The sequence below is a fragment of the Drosophila guanche genome, unplaced genomic scaffold, assembly GCF_900245975.1.
Source record: "Drosophila guanche unplaced genomic scaffold, DGUA_6, whole genome shotgun sequence".
Taxonomy (NCBI): Eukaryota; Metazoa; Arthropoda; class Insecta; order Diptera; family Drosophilidae; genus Drosophila; species Drosophila guanche.
The window spans coordinates 1,448,966-1,465,116 of record NW_022995756.1 but is presented as its reverse complement, the minus strand read 5'-3'; the positions used below and the strand labels follow the sequence as shown (position 1 = coordinate 1,465,116).

At 41.5% G+C, this 16,151-nt stretch overlaps 2 protein-coding genes across 5 annotated transcripts in view; one reads left to right on the top strand and one right to left on the bottom strand.

Moving 5' to 3' along the window:
- LOC117590124 (5'-AMP-activated protein kinase subunit gamma-1) overlaps positions 1–16,151 on the top strand; it is a 63,169-nt gene that overhangs the window by 16,666 nt on the left and 30,352 nt on the right. For 2 of the 4 annotated variants that reach the window (XM_034282488.1, XM_034282493.1), the window contains exons 3-7: positions 2,713–4,338; positions 8,327–8,445; positions 8,511–9,150; positions 9,216–9,338; positions 14,292–14,328. In XM_034282488.1, the coding sequence (XP_034138379.1) occupies positions 2,839–4,338; positions 8,327–8,445; positions 8,511–9,150; positions 9,216–9,338; positions 14,292–14,328 (2,419 nt within the window). In that variant the 5' untranslated portion in view covers positions 2,713–2,838. Of the gene's footprint in view, positions 1–2,712; positions 4,339–8,326; positions 8,446–8,510; positions 9,151–9,215; positions 9,339–14,013; positions 14,197–14,291; positions 14,329–16,151 lie in introns of those variants that run through there. The other 2 variants (XM_034282489.1, XM_034282495.1) reach the window with 2 other exon arrangements.
- LOC117590127 (sensory neuron membrane protein 1) overlaps positions 1–16,151 on the bottom strand; it is a 38,557-nt gene that overhangs the window by 5,558 nt on the left and 16,848 nt on the right. The window lies entirely within an intron of this gene.

Below are 16,151 nucleotides of genomic sequence, written 5' to 3'. Positions count from 1 at the left end.
GCGGCAGTCTGGCAGCTGGCAATCCTACATCATTTAGCAGCAATTACAGCCCACACACTGGTTTTCATTGTATACATTCTATATATTGTACGAGTAGTGTCCGCATATTCATTTATTCGAATTTGAATTGTATATTTATTTGTGGGCCTCCGCTTTAATATCAAGTGCCAAAGCCAAAGTCAACCGGGCTGGCATTTTTATGCTAGAAAATTGTAAAATTAAGGAATGGAAAAAATGTGTTTAGGATATGTATTCGACAGACTCCACAACCACGAAAATAATTTAGCCTTAAGTCTATTAGACAATAGCCTAACAGTAAGAAGACTGAAAAGATACCACATTCTCGATATCCCTGATAGATAAATCCAACAAACTGGAAAGATGTTATATATAATAGCAGGGCTCATTGGAAAACTGCTATTTCTGTTAATTGAATTTGAATTATACAATTTACTTATTGTTTAAAAAAACAGATTGTAAATATAAAGAGAGAGAAAAAAAAATAAAAATAAATAAAAGATATGTATAAAAATATTTGGATATAGGTATGGTTATAATAAGATATAATGATAGACAGACACCCTAATTTAGGTTCCCATTCAGGCTTCAGCAAGAAATTTATCTTAAGATTCCCATCTTTGTAGAGTATCAAAGAGTATTCCTACCTCTAAAAGCTTCATTAAAACTCAACTGGGGGGGATAATTTATCGCATATAAATAAATATAATCTATCTTGGAGACGTAGAGACAAAGATACAGAGACCGGGCGACCCCTTGGCGGCTGTATCTGTATTCGTGCGTCCTTCTCGCCGAGGCACACCTTTGGATCAGGTTTAATTCTGTATTTTATTTGATTCTGGTGTGATATTTTATTTGAAAATAAAACTGCGAAATGAGCCATGAATGCCATTGCATTTTCTGTCTGACGTCGACACACGACACAACATTTGGTTTGCTATTTTGTTATTGCTTCGTCTTCAATTAAACAATAATTATACCAATATTATACTTGAAGATTTAAGGGGTGTATTAGATATGTGCTCGAAGTGTTCTCTAAGCAAAATAAAACATTAAATTGCCTTAAAATGTTATCCCCTGCTCTCTTACCTCCCTTCAAAAGAGGCAACCGCAAAATTGTGGTGTAATCGAGCATATGGCATGCCCGATGCTCGCGTCCGCATCTAATGGATGCGCCCGCAGAAATTAGTGGCAATTAGATACAAATGTATCTGGTATCCACATATGTGTGGCATGCTAATTCCGTATCTCACTTCGCGGTCTTCTTTTTGACGCACGTGTGGGTGTGGGTGTGGGTGCCAGCTGGAGTGTGCCACACTGCGTGACTCAGAAACGATCAACAGACCAAAAATCAAAGGGTGCCTATGTCGAAGTCAGACAGATACTTTTTTCCAATCGAGAAATTGAATTTTATATGCCACGACACGATCCGATTGAGACTCAATCCCTACTTTAATAGGAGCAGCCATGCAATTAGGTGGCCACCTCCCTTCCCCTTTGACATCCCCTCCGCCACATGTAATTGCATAACATTAGCTCAGTACGCTACCCAGAAATCAATTGCATTCGTCAGCTGATTGCTCCGCTATTTTGTATCTTTTAATTGTTTATTATTTGAGCTGGCCTTTTTCGATTGTATCTACAATGTAGCTGCCATTTTTTGTCAGACGTTCTGGCGTCTAGTCGGGGGACTTGTTGCACGACATTGGAATGGAAAATGATTGGGAGAGTAACTGTATGTATGTCACAGCATTGGAAAACAGGAGGGGAACCCTTGTTACATATAGCAGCGGTTCGGCTGCCCAAAGACTCAAACTAAATATTGTTACACGCAAATAAAAAGACCCAATTCAAAATATCAAAATACGTAAGTCGGATACATACCAAGATATCCAGAGATTCTGTAGATAATTAGATGAAATCTTTATGATTCGAATTTAGATATACGTCTGTAAATGATACATCTACACTGTCGTAGCTCTACAGCAATCTACGGGGCTGTATTTTTTCGTTTTGTCAGCCCATCTGCCCTCGTGCAAGGGTAAAGTTTCTGCCTCTTTAATTTCGGTTTCTAGCTTCTCTTTGGTTTAATTTCGCTTTTGTTGTTTGTTTATTGTTGAACTTTTTGATTTTATTTTTTTAACCACTGAAAGCGTTGACGATGAGGTAGCGTAAAATATTTTCGTTCTTTTCCATGCATTTTGTTAGGCTGTTGGTCACCTCTGTTGGCATTTTCGAGGTGTTCGGGATTCGATTTAATTTCATTTCAAATTAAAAGAGATTATTCTAGGGTATGTCCACAGAAAATCGATAGAGTGCATAGGAATATAATACAGCAGAAATGCCAAAAAGATAAGTCGATATTGAATAAAAGATTGATAACAATTTAATAGACGAATCATAAAAATATGTATGAAGGCTAATGCGAAGATATTATTGTGATTTGTTGACAGTTTGATAGGATAACGATATAAGATGCATTAATGATAGCTGCTTTTCTCGAAAAGCGCTTGTAGCCATGTTAATCTGATTGTAAGTCGATCAAATATCGTCACATATCATCATAAGTTGTCTCCAAAATGATCGAAAGACAATCGATGTCCCTCATATCAACACAAAAGGAACGTTCAAAAGGCTTCCCTTACTCTGGATAGCCGCATATTGAACATTACGATCCTCAAACTACTTTTACAGATTCCCCAGGAAGGCAGCAAATCAATGTCGTACAAAAGAAAGCATTTGTGACATCGAGAGACATCAGGGAGAGAGTGGAGATAGAGCTTACGTCCAAATATAAATCCCAAAAAAAAGCATCCACAAATGGCCTCGCCACCACCTGGCGACTGGATTGAGGAGGAGGAGCAGGAACAGGAGAAGCTTGTGAAACAGCAGCAAGTGGCAGGACAGCAAACAGAGGAGAGGCCTGATCCTGCGTACCTGGAGGACACCTTTGAATGCGCCTTCGAATCGACGATGGAGAGCCTAGAGGAGCAGGATGGCTACGAAACCGACTCCGAGCCCGATTCGGCTGCGTCTTCGGGGAGTTTGGGGCCGAACATACAGCAGCAGCCACAGACAGAACGGGAGTCGCGGGGTCTGGTGCCCCACGGACCCCACATCGATGCCCAAATGCTCAAGTGCCTGCCGCGATCCAATTCCTTTGATTTTCAAAGCAGCAGTGGCAGTAGCAGCGACGACGAGGACGAACCTGATGACGATGACGATGTTGATGAAGTGCATCTCAGTTTGAGCCTCAGCCTCATCGGAAAGTTTGGCAAGGATCTGTATGCCGTGAACCCGCGTCCAGGCTACCTCCTGCCGCCCTTCACCGAACGGAGGCGGCTCTCCCAATGTAAGGAGGAGGACGATGAGGATGGAGATGGTGAGAAATCTTTGCAAACAGGTGCCTCAGATGCTTTGAAGTCCGAAAAGGGCTCCAAAGCGCCCCCACGTCCGCCCACGCCACAGGACGAGGCTTCCAAGGAGCGCTTCAAGGATCTGGAGAGGCTACGGCAGCAGTTTATGCACAAAATCGACCGGATCAACACGCGGAACATCGAAGAGAGTGCGGCGCCACCGCCACCGCCTCCTCCACCGCCTCCGATACCGGCAACCATTCTCCCCAAGGCCCTGAAGGAGCTGCTGCACACAGAGGAGGCGGCTGCCCCGCTGCCCCCACTAAAGGCAACGCCTCCGCCTGTGGAAAATGAGAAGGCGCCCTCCTCACCGCTACCTCTGCCCTCAGAGCCCCCGCTCATCATCAATGGGAAATTCAAGGTGACTCTGGCCCAGGAGGCAGCTCCGGAGCTGCGTGTGGAGGCGCAGCAGCTGGCGAAACTGCGTGCCTCCTCCAATGCCCACACGATCAGTTTTCCCTCCAGCTTCGGGGGATACTCCTCAGTACAAGGACTCTTCTCGCAGCGCTACGGCTCGCACAGGTTTCCCTTGACAGCCACGCCGCATCTCTCCAAGCAGTTCTTCGAGCCCTCGCTGGTGGAGATCCGTACCAGCAATGTGGCACTGAATACAGCCGGACTTCCAAACCAAAGCCTCCATTGTGATACCCAAAGCTTAGCTATTAAGCCCCAGCCACCACAGCCGCCCAGGACGCCCAGCGAACGAGAGCTTGACGATATATGGATACGACGTACGTCGACTCCAACCGTTGGGTCGCAAGCACATCCGGGGCAGAGACCTGTGTCCCTGGGAGGGGCCTCCACGATGCCACGTTTGCAGAGGAGCGAAAGCAATGCCTCCACATCGAGCCCACCGCGACAGCTGCAGGGGTCGGGATCGGTTTCAGGTTCCGTTTCGGATGAAGTAAGTCCTCGACTAAAGGAAATGCGAAGGATATTGGCGAATATTATTAAGTTATGTCCGATTTGTTGATCCGTTCACAAGTTTGATTAGCAAAGCAAAGTCCACCCAAAAATAGTTACAAACTAAATGGAAACGACAACATCATCATCAAAGCTGAAAACAAACCACTGAAATGTCACCCGTTATGGGCTTTTTTTACTCTTCTTTTTATACCCGGTACTCGAAGAGTCAATAGGGTATATTGTATTTGTGGGGGATAACGGTTGTATGTAACCACTAAGCAAACAACTCAGTGATGCTGCGACCCCATAAAGTATATATATTCTTGATCAGCATCAATAGCCGAGTCGATTGAGCCATGTCCGTCTGTCCGTCCATATGAGCGCCTGGTTCTCAGAGACTATAAAAGCTAGAGCCACTAAATTTTGCATCCAGATTTCTGTATGCTCACACTGTTACAAGTGTGTTTCAAAAATAATCCCCAACCCCTACCGCCCCCACAAAGGGCGAAAATCTCCCACAGCCACAATTTTTAGGATAAAAGAAAACTTAAAAAGCCATTCTGTAGGGAATGACCATATCTATCAGATCACCAAATTGGAATCCGATCGGAGCATTATTATAGCCAGAATGAAGAAATAATTTTCAGTGGCTAAACCCACCCTGTCCCGCAGCTTTTGTTGTTCTTTTCACATTCTCTTATTCACACTCTGCTTCTGCTTCACTCGGCCCCTGCCTCTGCCCTCCCTCTGCCACTGCCTCTACCGACTTTTAACCCACCCCGTCCCGCAGCTTATATTTGTTTTTTTTTTGTGTGCGGACGGTGCCTCTGCCTCTGCCTCGAGTCTGCAGTGTGTGGGTCTAGGGAAGGTCAACGAGCTAACGGAGCGTGTTGGTGTGAGAAGTGTTGTAGATGTAGACGACAGATGAAGAAAAAATGTCTAATTTGACAAAACACCGCTAAGGTGCAGATGTAGTACTGAGTGCCGGGTATAAAAGTTGTGACGCGTAAAAAGAGACTCACACGTCCCTTCTCGTTTTTTTGTTGTTTTCTGTGAACTCGCAATTTTTAAATTGTTTAGTGAAAGAGAGTGAGGGAATCATGCTACAAGAAATGGGGAACGGTTAACATTTCTGGGGTAAAATGCTGTCACTAGGAACGTTTCCGGAGCGGATTACTCATGAACAAAAAATATGTTATCATGATATAGTTCCTTAGTTCCATATACGAGTGTCTCTATCTCAGAGATTTTCCTTTTCTGTCTATCTTTCTGGACTTAAAAAGTTCCTTCAACCTCCATCTACATCACAGAATCATAATTTTCTCTCCTTTGATCTGCTTGAAAACACAAGCCAATACTTTGATCAAAACAACATACATATGTAGATTTAAATTTTGATATCTCTTCATCATCCAGTTTCTCTGCCCGAAGCAGATCCACTCGACCTGAAGTCTTGCGTCTTCCTTTTGTTTATTCAAATATTCATATTTTTATTCGCTATAGTTAATAGTACTCGTAAAATTGTATATTCATAGGTTGCTCTGCCCCTTGATTCTTAGCCAAGACCTAAGATTCGCATCCACAGCAAAAACTCGTAATATTTCGGCCTGGTTTTTCCTCGGAGTATATTTCTCTTTTGTCCAAAATGGTGAACACAATGCAAAACCAATCTCTAGAGGGATACATATGTACATACATACATTCATACATACATATATGTATACATATATATAAAGGGTACATCTGTAGAAAAAAGAGTGCCTACCTCCGGTGTTATGTTATCATGACACACAATTCACAGTTCCCTCGTAAACGGTCGCTTTCATTTCTTATTTGCTTTGACGAAATGCGCGAAAATACTATATTTGTACATATGTATATAAGTACATACATCTACATATATTTTTCTCGATATCATATTCATACCGTTCGTGTGTGTATAGGGAGGAATATTTACCTGTTCTGTCTTGGACAAACAATGACGTCAATATGGAGGGGCCCCTCTTCTGCGAATGGAACTCCCTGAAACTGCTAAGAAACCCATTCCTTCCTGCCCACCTATAATAGTAATCGAAATCGCCCTCTCCCTCTCCCTCTACTTTCTTTTAAAACTTCTGTTGTTCTCTCGTTTTTATTGTAACCCTCTTTTAATGCCAGACACCAGACGTTAGCTCATCGACATTCGATGGGCCGTCTGTAGCCCTCGGGCGCACGTGACTGTGCATTTTGGTAATGGAAACCAATAAAAAAAAACAGAGCTCACTCGGGTATAATTTCGTATAGAATTACTTGGTAGTTTTCGCTATAAATAAATTCATATGCAGGTGTGGACGAACCACCATTTGGCTTTGAGTCTGGCTTTGGACTTCGACTCGACACTCTTTTCGGGTTTGAAGATCTCTCTGATGCTGTCTGTGGCTCTTAAAGCTTGAAGCTTTGAGTTTTTTTGATAATGAAGATGAAAAACTAAAAAGTTGTCGCTCTACATTGATGTTTTTATACCCGGTACTCAAAGAGTAAATAGGGTATATTGTATTTGTGTGAATGACGGTTGTATGTAACGCACAGAAGGAAGCGTTTCCGACCCATAAAATATATATATTCTTGATCAGCATCAATAGCCGAGTCGATAGAGCCATGTCTGTCTGACCGTCTGTCCGTCTGTCCGTCCGTCCGTCCGTCCGTCTGTTCGTCTTGTTTGTCGGCTAGTTCTCAGAGACTATAAGAGCTAGAGCCACCAAATTTTGGCTCCAGACTGCTGTATGCTCACACTGAAACCAGTGTATTTCAAAAATGAGCCACGCCCCCTTCCGCCCCCGCAAAAGGGCGAAAATCTCGCAAATCTAAAATTTTGAAGATAAAAGAAAACTAAAAACGCTATTCCGTAGAAAATGGCCATATCTATCAGATCACCAGATCATCAGATCCGATCGGAGCATTATTATAGCCACAATGGAGAAATTAATTTCCAGTGGCTAAACCCACCCTGTCCCGCAGCTTTTGTTGTTCTTTTCACATTCTCTTATTCACACTCTGCTTCTGCTTCACTCGGCCCCTGCCTCTGCCCTCCCTCTGCCACTGCCTCTACCGACTTTTAACCCACCCCGTCCCGCAGCTTATATTTGTTTTTTTTGTTTTTGTGTGCGGGCGCTGCCTCTGCCTCTGCCTCGAGTCTGCAGTGTGTGGGTCTAGGGAAGGTCAACGAGCTAACGGAGCGTGTTGGTGTGAGAAGTGTTGTAGATGTAGACGACAGATGAAGAAAAAATTTCTAATTTGACAAAACACCGCTAAGGTGCAGATGTAGTACTGAGTGCCGGGTATAAAAGTTGTGACGCGTAAAAAGCGTCTCACACGTCCCTTCTCGTTTTTTTTTGCGCTCTTCAATGTAAAGAACGAGGCCTGCCCAGATGTGTTATTTCTCCACTTGTTTGCTGTGAAACTTAGAGAATTGTAAATGGAAAACAATTCTTATGGGTCTTATGATTTTAGCTTACTTTACTTATCTTTTGTTGTTCTAGAAACAGCTTCTGTAACCATTTCCTGCACTGCCACGGGTCGTCCTTTGGCCCACATTTGGTTGTCGCTTTGCGTAATCATAAATTAATTGATTAGATTCTATTCGATTGAAGGCGCCGCAGGGCGAGAGGCTGTCTTTGCCTTGTACTTTCCTTCAATTAAAAGAATCGCATCCAATTGTTGTCCCTACTTCTCGTCCCTGCATCAGGCTTTTACGTGGCGAATAAATTGTGTTTGTAGACAATTCGGCATAATTGCAGACAGAAACAGAAGCCAGAAAGGAATAGTGAATAGTAGTCGGCGAAGGGATAATCGCTGGGGCCTTCCGTTTTCAGTTTGTCTTTGGCCGCAACGCCAGAAACATGCCACGAGAGACGCCGCCACCAAGTGAATCTCCCAGTCAAACCAAATCTCAAGAAAAAATAAATCCAATTCCGACACAAACTCAAAAACGTCATGTTCGCTTTCAGGAGCAGGATGGGTCGGCCGCAGGAAGCCGTCTGCCAGGTTCTCGACCCTCCAGCGCACCAGCAGAGCCTAATGCCAAGGCGGCCAAAAAGGCTTACAAAAAGATGGAAAAGGAGCAGCGGTAAGTGGAGTATCTCACTCTCTCTGAGAGTTACTCTAATATAATCTATAATTAACTTTTTACAGCCGCCAGGAGAAGGAGCAGTCCCGCAGAGAAAAGGAGGCCCGCAAAATGGAGCGCGAAACAGCGCGACGAATCGAGCGGGAGGCCGCAAAGTTGGAGAAATTCAATCGCCACAGTGAGAAGATCTCGCGCAGTACCGAGCGCATGGCAGGGGTCGGTGCCGGATCGCGTTCCGGATCCCTGGAACGGCGGCGAAGCGGCGAGGACTCGCCGGTGCTTAATCAGTCCACAGTCCATGGCATCGCGTCGCCCAATCGCCGGCCCACGATATTCGATGTGTTCCGGCCACGCGCCAAATCGGATGCCAAGCGGCAGAAAGAGAAGCATCTGCTGGATCCTTCCTCGGCGGATAGCAGTGCTGGCAGCAGCACGTATTCCGTGTCCGGCGGTGGACCAGCGCCTGTCTCTGGAGCCACCTCCACTGCGCCAGGAGGGGCAGGGTTGGCAACGGGATCGGGAGCGGCAGCAGCTGCAGCTGGGGGTGCCGGAGCGGGCCTTATGAACTCCATGAAAGTGGCAATGCAGAACTTTGGCCACCGCCAGCATCCCGCAGTGACGATAACCAATGCCGATGGCACAGTGTCTGCGAAGAGCAAGTACAAAGACGGCAGCGCCCATCCGCATCAGGGAAGTGACGCGCAGGTGAGTCCTGGCATGAAGTTCCCCTTTGTTGAGGGATCCCCTTAACCGTCATTTCGATTCTCTAGTATTACCACACGGTGACAGCAGTTCGACCTAATGCAACGCAACGCTCGCCAATGACCAAGGTGATGGATCTGTTCCGGCATCGCTCCAATTCGGCCGTCAGCGAAGCGGACAAGCGCAAAGCGGTGAGTAAAATATCTTTATTTTAGAGGGAGAATATATACAAGTATTTAAGAACCCCCAAACATGTGAAAATTCACTTTAACATCATTTTTTCTGAGTTTTACATTTTATTTACATGCCCATGCAGTACCTTAGTGGCGCCCTGATAGTATTGTGTATTTTACTGGAACTAGGCACAGAAAAAACTTTGAAATATAGAGGGCGCCAACGGTTGGCATAGAGGGAACTGTAGATGGTGCCAGTACTTTTCTAATCACAATTTTTGTTGCCTATCGTTTGCTTTTGAGTTCATAAATCTGTATTATCGATCCTCTGTTATAAAGTCACTTTGTAATATGTGAGCAATAATCTGATTTAGCGATTCTTTGGCCAGAAAACCCTCCACATGTTACTTATCGCAAAGAGAGAGGCAGGGTAAACAAAAACGAGCGACCGACGCGTGCGTTGTCAGACATATCCTTGTGCTGCAATGCTTCCAAAAAGCTTTCACTCCCTCTCAGACAACAGGTTATTATCGCATCAGCTGTTCTGCACCCTCTCTCTATCGTTTTTGGTCTGCGTTCTCTTGGCTTCCACTGCTCTCTCAGCTGTTTTCTGTTATTCACACACAAACACACATGTTTCTACCGCCTCCGTCGTTTTCTTCTCTGCTGGTTGTTTTTATTTGTTTTCCAATTGCAATTCCATTTGGATGGCTCGAGCGTTCCTTCCGTTTCGCTAAAAACAAGAGTATCCCGAATTTTCCATATTTATAAAGAAATCTGAAAAAGCTAGTGGAATATTAAGTGTAAAAGTGAAACGAGCTAATTAAATGTGTACTGCGCTGTCACAGGCTAAAAATTGCCAATAAAGTGTTTCCAAACATACAGCTCTTGAGCTAAAAACTGTTGTAATTTCCCTTATCCTTTAATTATTTGCATTGCAATAAATTCTATTTAAATTTGTGATTGCCATTTAACTCCTAATGTGGCGCCGAGATTTATTTAGATTGGAAAACTCCGCGCGTGAATTTTGTCTGACTTTCTCTTTCAAAAACTATCAAATTTTCATTAACAAACTGAAGAAGGAAAGTCTAAGGGAAGACGGGAATTAGTGATCAAGTGTATTTAGTGTATTTTGTTCATATTAAATTTGTAGAATTTCTACCATTTATTTAATTAAACACATGAAAAATAAGTGTCAAGAATACCAAAGAGCTCAACAAAATAAATGGACAACATGTGATCTTTATCAGTGTGTGCGAGTGTGTTTCTCGCCACATGAGTGTGTGTTTTATCTGCGTTTTGTTGTTGTTGTTGTTGTTGTGATTATTGTCTATTATCGGGTTCATGAAATTTGCTAAATAATTTCTGTCGCATTTTGTTGTGGACTTTTGGTGTGTTTTGTTTAAGACCTTTAAGCCAATTCTTTAGTCGCTAATTTGTTAAGTGTCCAACATATTGGAAAGAAGTGTAGCAGGAGACGGGTAGGAAAGGAGAGAGAGGAGAGAGTGTTACCCTTGTTCACTTGTTCTTGGACCTTCTTCAATTCTTTGTCTAATGACAAGGCTCGTGGCTTTGTCCAGAACGTTCGCATTTTGAATTTCGTGTGCATCGACAACAGAGTTTATACTGATTTACATTGATGGAGATCTATTGAGAAGATATTGGGAAATAGTCTCCTATAAATTGTATTCTCCAGGTTGTTGGACTGCTCCCTAGCAAGACATGTTGATTCTTTACCTAAGACACGTGTCCACTCAATAGAGCTTTCTCTTACTGTTTGCACTATATAGTCTATAATTGGAATAATCGGCTAAAATGTTCTTGTTGTTCTGACCTTTGCACATGCTGTATATTATATGTATGCATGTGTGCATGTACTTTCGCCACAAGCTGTGCCAAATTTTGGGTCAGAATAACTATTAAGCTGAAATGAAATCGAAGGAAAACTGGGTCACAAAACGGTTTCCCCTCATTGGATCCTTGGCTCCCAGAAATTTCCGTTCAATGGGATTTTATCTTTTGCTGGTAATTTGCCCGGTGACTCTTTTACGGCCTCCTTATGGATGATATCACACTCCATAAAGCCCTTTTTCCACGCCTTACCTAACTATTCAGGGCGTCGGATAGGAACGGTAGTCGTTATTTGCAAAAAGAAAGCGCAAAACGCGTCAGAACTATTATACAGACATGGCTCAATCGACTCGGCTATTGATGCTGATCAAGAATATATATACTTTATGGGGTCGGAAACGTTTCCTTCTGTGTGTTACATACATACTTTTTGCACAAATACAATATACCCTATTTACTCTTCGATTACCCGGTATAAAAATATTATCAACAGTTGGGGCAGGAGAAAAAAATTTAATTTAGAATACACAGCGGAAGACCGACAATAAGATTAGATAATAGCGGAGGAACGAGAGAAATTCAAACAGAAAGGCTTTGGCATATAATACGGAAATACTTATAGTAAAATATTTCCTCCACTCCCCCTGTATCTCACACTGATTACTGAATAGATTTCTGGCTCTGGATCAAGTTAAGGAACAAACAGCTAACTAATATCTATCAGATGTCAGCCAACTTTCCTATAACATAAATAAACATATAGATCTCCAGATCTTTTTCCTCTTTCCACCAGGAAATAAAATGAAAGTGCTAACAAAAAGTGTCAAAAATGCATTTCTATAATTATTTCTATTTTTGGTGACATTTCTCTCTTTGTATTCTGCTTGTTAATCAATCATCTGTCAAAAACTAAACACTTTTGGCCGTTCTGGTAGCTACACTGTATTTCTATAGATATTTTTCCTTATTATTTCTATTTATTTCGATGTTTATCTCACTTTTGCTCGCTTGGATGGAGGTCAACCACTTGACAGGCACAGTGTTTTTGGGTTTTGGGAAGTATTTTTTTATGGCGACAACGGGTCTCCGGCTCCGTTGATTGTAAATATGTTAAATATATAGCATTGGCAATTATCTTTGCTATTTAGTTAGGAATTTTGTTTGTTTAGATCCAGCCGCTCTTTAAGCCTTCACATTACACAGTCCTTCAATCGAGATAAGTACAAGCTCATGCTCCATTTACTGAAACCCTCTGCAAAAAATATTTCCTTTTCCTGAAATATTTTGTTTTCTACGTTTTTCTTTGTTTTCCTTCTGAGCAGCTAATTAGCGTTAATGACTGTGTATTTATTTATACAATTTTCCGCACATTTCTCCAACAAATATTGACTATAGAAATGCCATCCAAATGCACAGTTCTCAAGCGTTCAATGTCCATAAAAATAATTATATGGAAAACGTGTCGTCACAAACAAAGTCACACACAAAAAGCCACCAAACAAAATAATTGTAGAAAAAACACTGAAAATGTGTAGTTTCACTTTCCAAAATGAACCCTGATCTTTCTCGCAATGTTAGAGAGACGGCCATGAAATTCGCCAATTTTTAGGGATATCGACGAGAGACGGGTTTTTCGAAGGGAATTATTGTGTATATGAAGTCTACCAGGACCGATAAATAGATTATTGATTATCATCGTTTCAAAGAGATGTCTAAACTTGTATAAATGGCTATTTCTTCACTGGCATGGCATATCTGAGTTACTTTCGTAAGGAAAATGTCCTGAAAACTCTTTCACTCTTTCAACCAAATCTTTTCATTTCAATCTAATAAAAAGTTATAAATGCAAAGAGATCGAAAGTTTCTTATCTAACGAACGAAATTAGATAGTGATCAGTGTTCAAGGAACCGGAAATGGAAAACAAGGAAAATAAGGAAAAGAAACAATTGTTGGTCCAAATTACTGAACAACACTACCAACTGCAAGCAGTTCACGCTCTTTTTTCTACAGTGCTTTCCGTTGACCTAGTGAGACCGTCAGCTGTTATTGCTCGCTTGGAATCCCAAGTCTCGTGTCGCATTCGTGGTGTGCACCTTTCAATAAAACTTTTTGTCAATTTCAATTATGCACGACAGCAACAATCAACAGATAGCTGGTGGACACGCCGTCTGTCTCCCTTCAAATCCAATGAACCTTTGTTTTTGCTCGACGTTCAATCAACTTGAATGCGTCATCAAATGATTTTTGCAGAGAGCGGAGCTCGTCTTCTGTTCTTAATTTCTCAATTAAAAGAGTTCGGGGTCAAGGATTAATTTGTGAGGTAGAGAAAAGAAAGCTCAATAATATAAATGGAAATCTCTCGCCTCAATCGTGGATGATAATTATTAAATTTATTTTCACGTTTCCGCAAAGGAAAACGAAAAATGTCTTAAAGGGCACTTAAAAAATATGCATAAATTTACTCTCTACCGGTGGGAGAAAGGCAACAATTTTAAATAATTTATGACTGCATAAGTTTAAGGCAATCACGAAAACACTTGATTTTTATAAAAAAAAAAAAAAAAGGCAATATAAACAAACAAAAAATAAACTAAATATGCAAACTGGCGCCACCTGTTGCTGAGTGGCAGAAGTACAAAATAGGTTCATACATTGCAGCTTTAGTCCGATGACAACCCCACATTTCAAGCAGTGTAATAGTTAAATTAAAATTTAAACTTGAGATTGCAGTTGTTACGTGAGATGAAATAAAAATGTGAAATACAAGTGTGTCATATCCTGACAATGAGTTAGTTAATTTTCAAGATAAATCAAGATCGCAACGTTCAAGGTATTCAAATTAAAACAATATACAAAATGTCAGCAGTTAAGCGCTGGATCTACCGCCACACGCACTCAAGCAGTGCAGCCTCCCCTTCACCTGGGCCTCCGCCCGTCTCACCCACCACTAAAACGCGGCGGGGGCGCAGCCATTCACTGGATGTACAGTCGCTACCAGGAATCAGGGCCATGTTGTCCAACAGTGTAAGCAGAAGAGGCTAAATTTATTTTGATTGGGAACTCTTTCAAATGCGTCTAACTCCTATTTATTTGTTTTTTTTTTTACCGTTTATTTACAGCGCGCTGCAGCTCATCAACAACAATTGGCTGTACAAAGTAAGTGAACCGCTTAAATTAATTATGATTTATATATTAAGCGATTATTAACAGCAAGTACCAGTTTTCTATATAAAATACCCCTTCTATCAAGCAAAACCTTGACTTTGAAATTTGAACAAAAAGTCATTTAAAAACCACTACGCAGCGGAAATGTAGAGAGAAGAATAAAAAGAGCAGTGAATAAAATGGGCAAGAGATAGAAAAACATCAGAGGGCCTGATAGATAAATAGATCGCTTCGAATGTGTAAACAATATGTTTTACATATGTAAATGCCAGCCAGAGTGCTCAGATTATTTATATTCAACGATTTAATTTATTTACTGTCCGAATCAATTGAAAAAGCTTCAAAAACAATAAACAAGGAGGCGATGGAGAAGCTGAAAGCAGAATAAAGCACTTCTTAGGTGTGGGCAAAGCAGTTGATATTGTGGAAAATAACATAATTGATACGAGTAATTAGAGTGGATATATCCCAGAAATTGTGGGGGAACGATTATCTGATAGAACGGCGACTTCATTAGTGGTGGATAGCTATCGATCGCACTATCGTCAACTATCGATGGTTTTGAAAATACTATCGTCGACTATCGATGGTGCCGACCATCGATAATTCTCTACCTCTAATCTAATCTGCATGATGATAGATTTTTGTAAAATACAATTACAATCGTAGTATCGACTTTCGAGAACTTGCTGACACTATTTGTCTGTTTATACTTTGTTCAGGGTTCAGGGTGACCATTAACGGTATGTTATATACTTTAAGGGATAGTTTCTCTACGAAAATTAGTTCTATGTATATTTTGTGGTATATTGGTAAATTTAATGAATTTAATCCGTATCTTCCATTCAATTTTTATACCCGGTACTCGAAGAGTAAATGGGGAAAAAAGTTGCGGGGAAAAAATGTAAGATAGCGTTTCCGACCCAACAAAGTATATATATTCTTGATCAGTATCAATAGCCGAGTCGATATAGCCATGTTTGTCTGTCCCTCCTTATGAACGCCTAGTACTCAGATACCATAAGAGATGGGCAACCAAGTTTTGCATCCAGACGTGCTGAAGTGAGAAGTGAAAAATGTAAAATTAAAAAAAAAACCACTTAGGTACAGATGTTATACTGAGTGCCGGGTAAAAAAGTTGTGACGCGTAAGAAACGTCTCACACGTCCCTCCTCGTTTAAGGTATATTCAAAAATATAGGGTATCCAAACTACCATACGTGTGTTTTTCAAATGTCCCTTGAGGATTTTTTCTCTTCTCCGTAAGGTTTTTTCTCTCTCTCTCACTCGCAACATTGGAATCTTCATCGAAATAATGAATCTCTATTTTATTCCATTCCTTATGTTGAATTTCATTAACACGTGTTTCACCGATGGCAACAACGGTTGCTGGGCCAGCAAAATGCTGAGAAAAGTGAGCAGCTTGCTACAAAAGGTTAGGAGCATTGTTCCTCAACATTTGGAATAGGCCACATTAAGTACCCTTGGAGGGATGGATATCCTCGAATTGAGGCCGTTTTGGAAATCTCTGGCTCCAATCAATGCAAAAACAATTCATTCTGAGTTGGTAAGCCATCTCAACGAAATTTTGCAGATTATAGATACCGAGAATGTTTCTAGATGGGTATATAGTACATATGAAAAAGTTAAATTCATGTCAGTCTAAGACAAAGTCATTGTTAATGTTCAAAGTGCAATTTTAAAATTAATTATAGCAAATAGGACACACAAGTCCCATGCTATACAATACTATCGGTTGGACAGCAAAAACTTCCCAACCACGTAACGTTTAATGCACTCTTTTTTGATTGACCT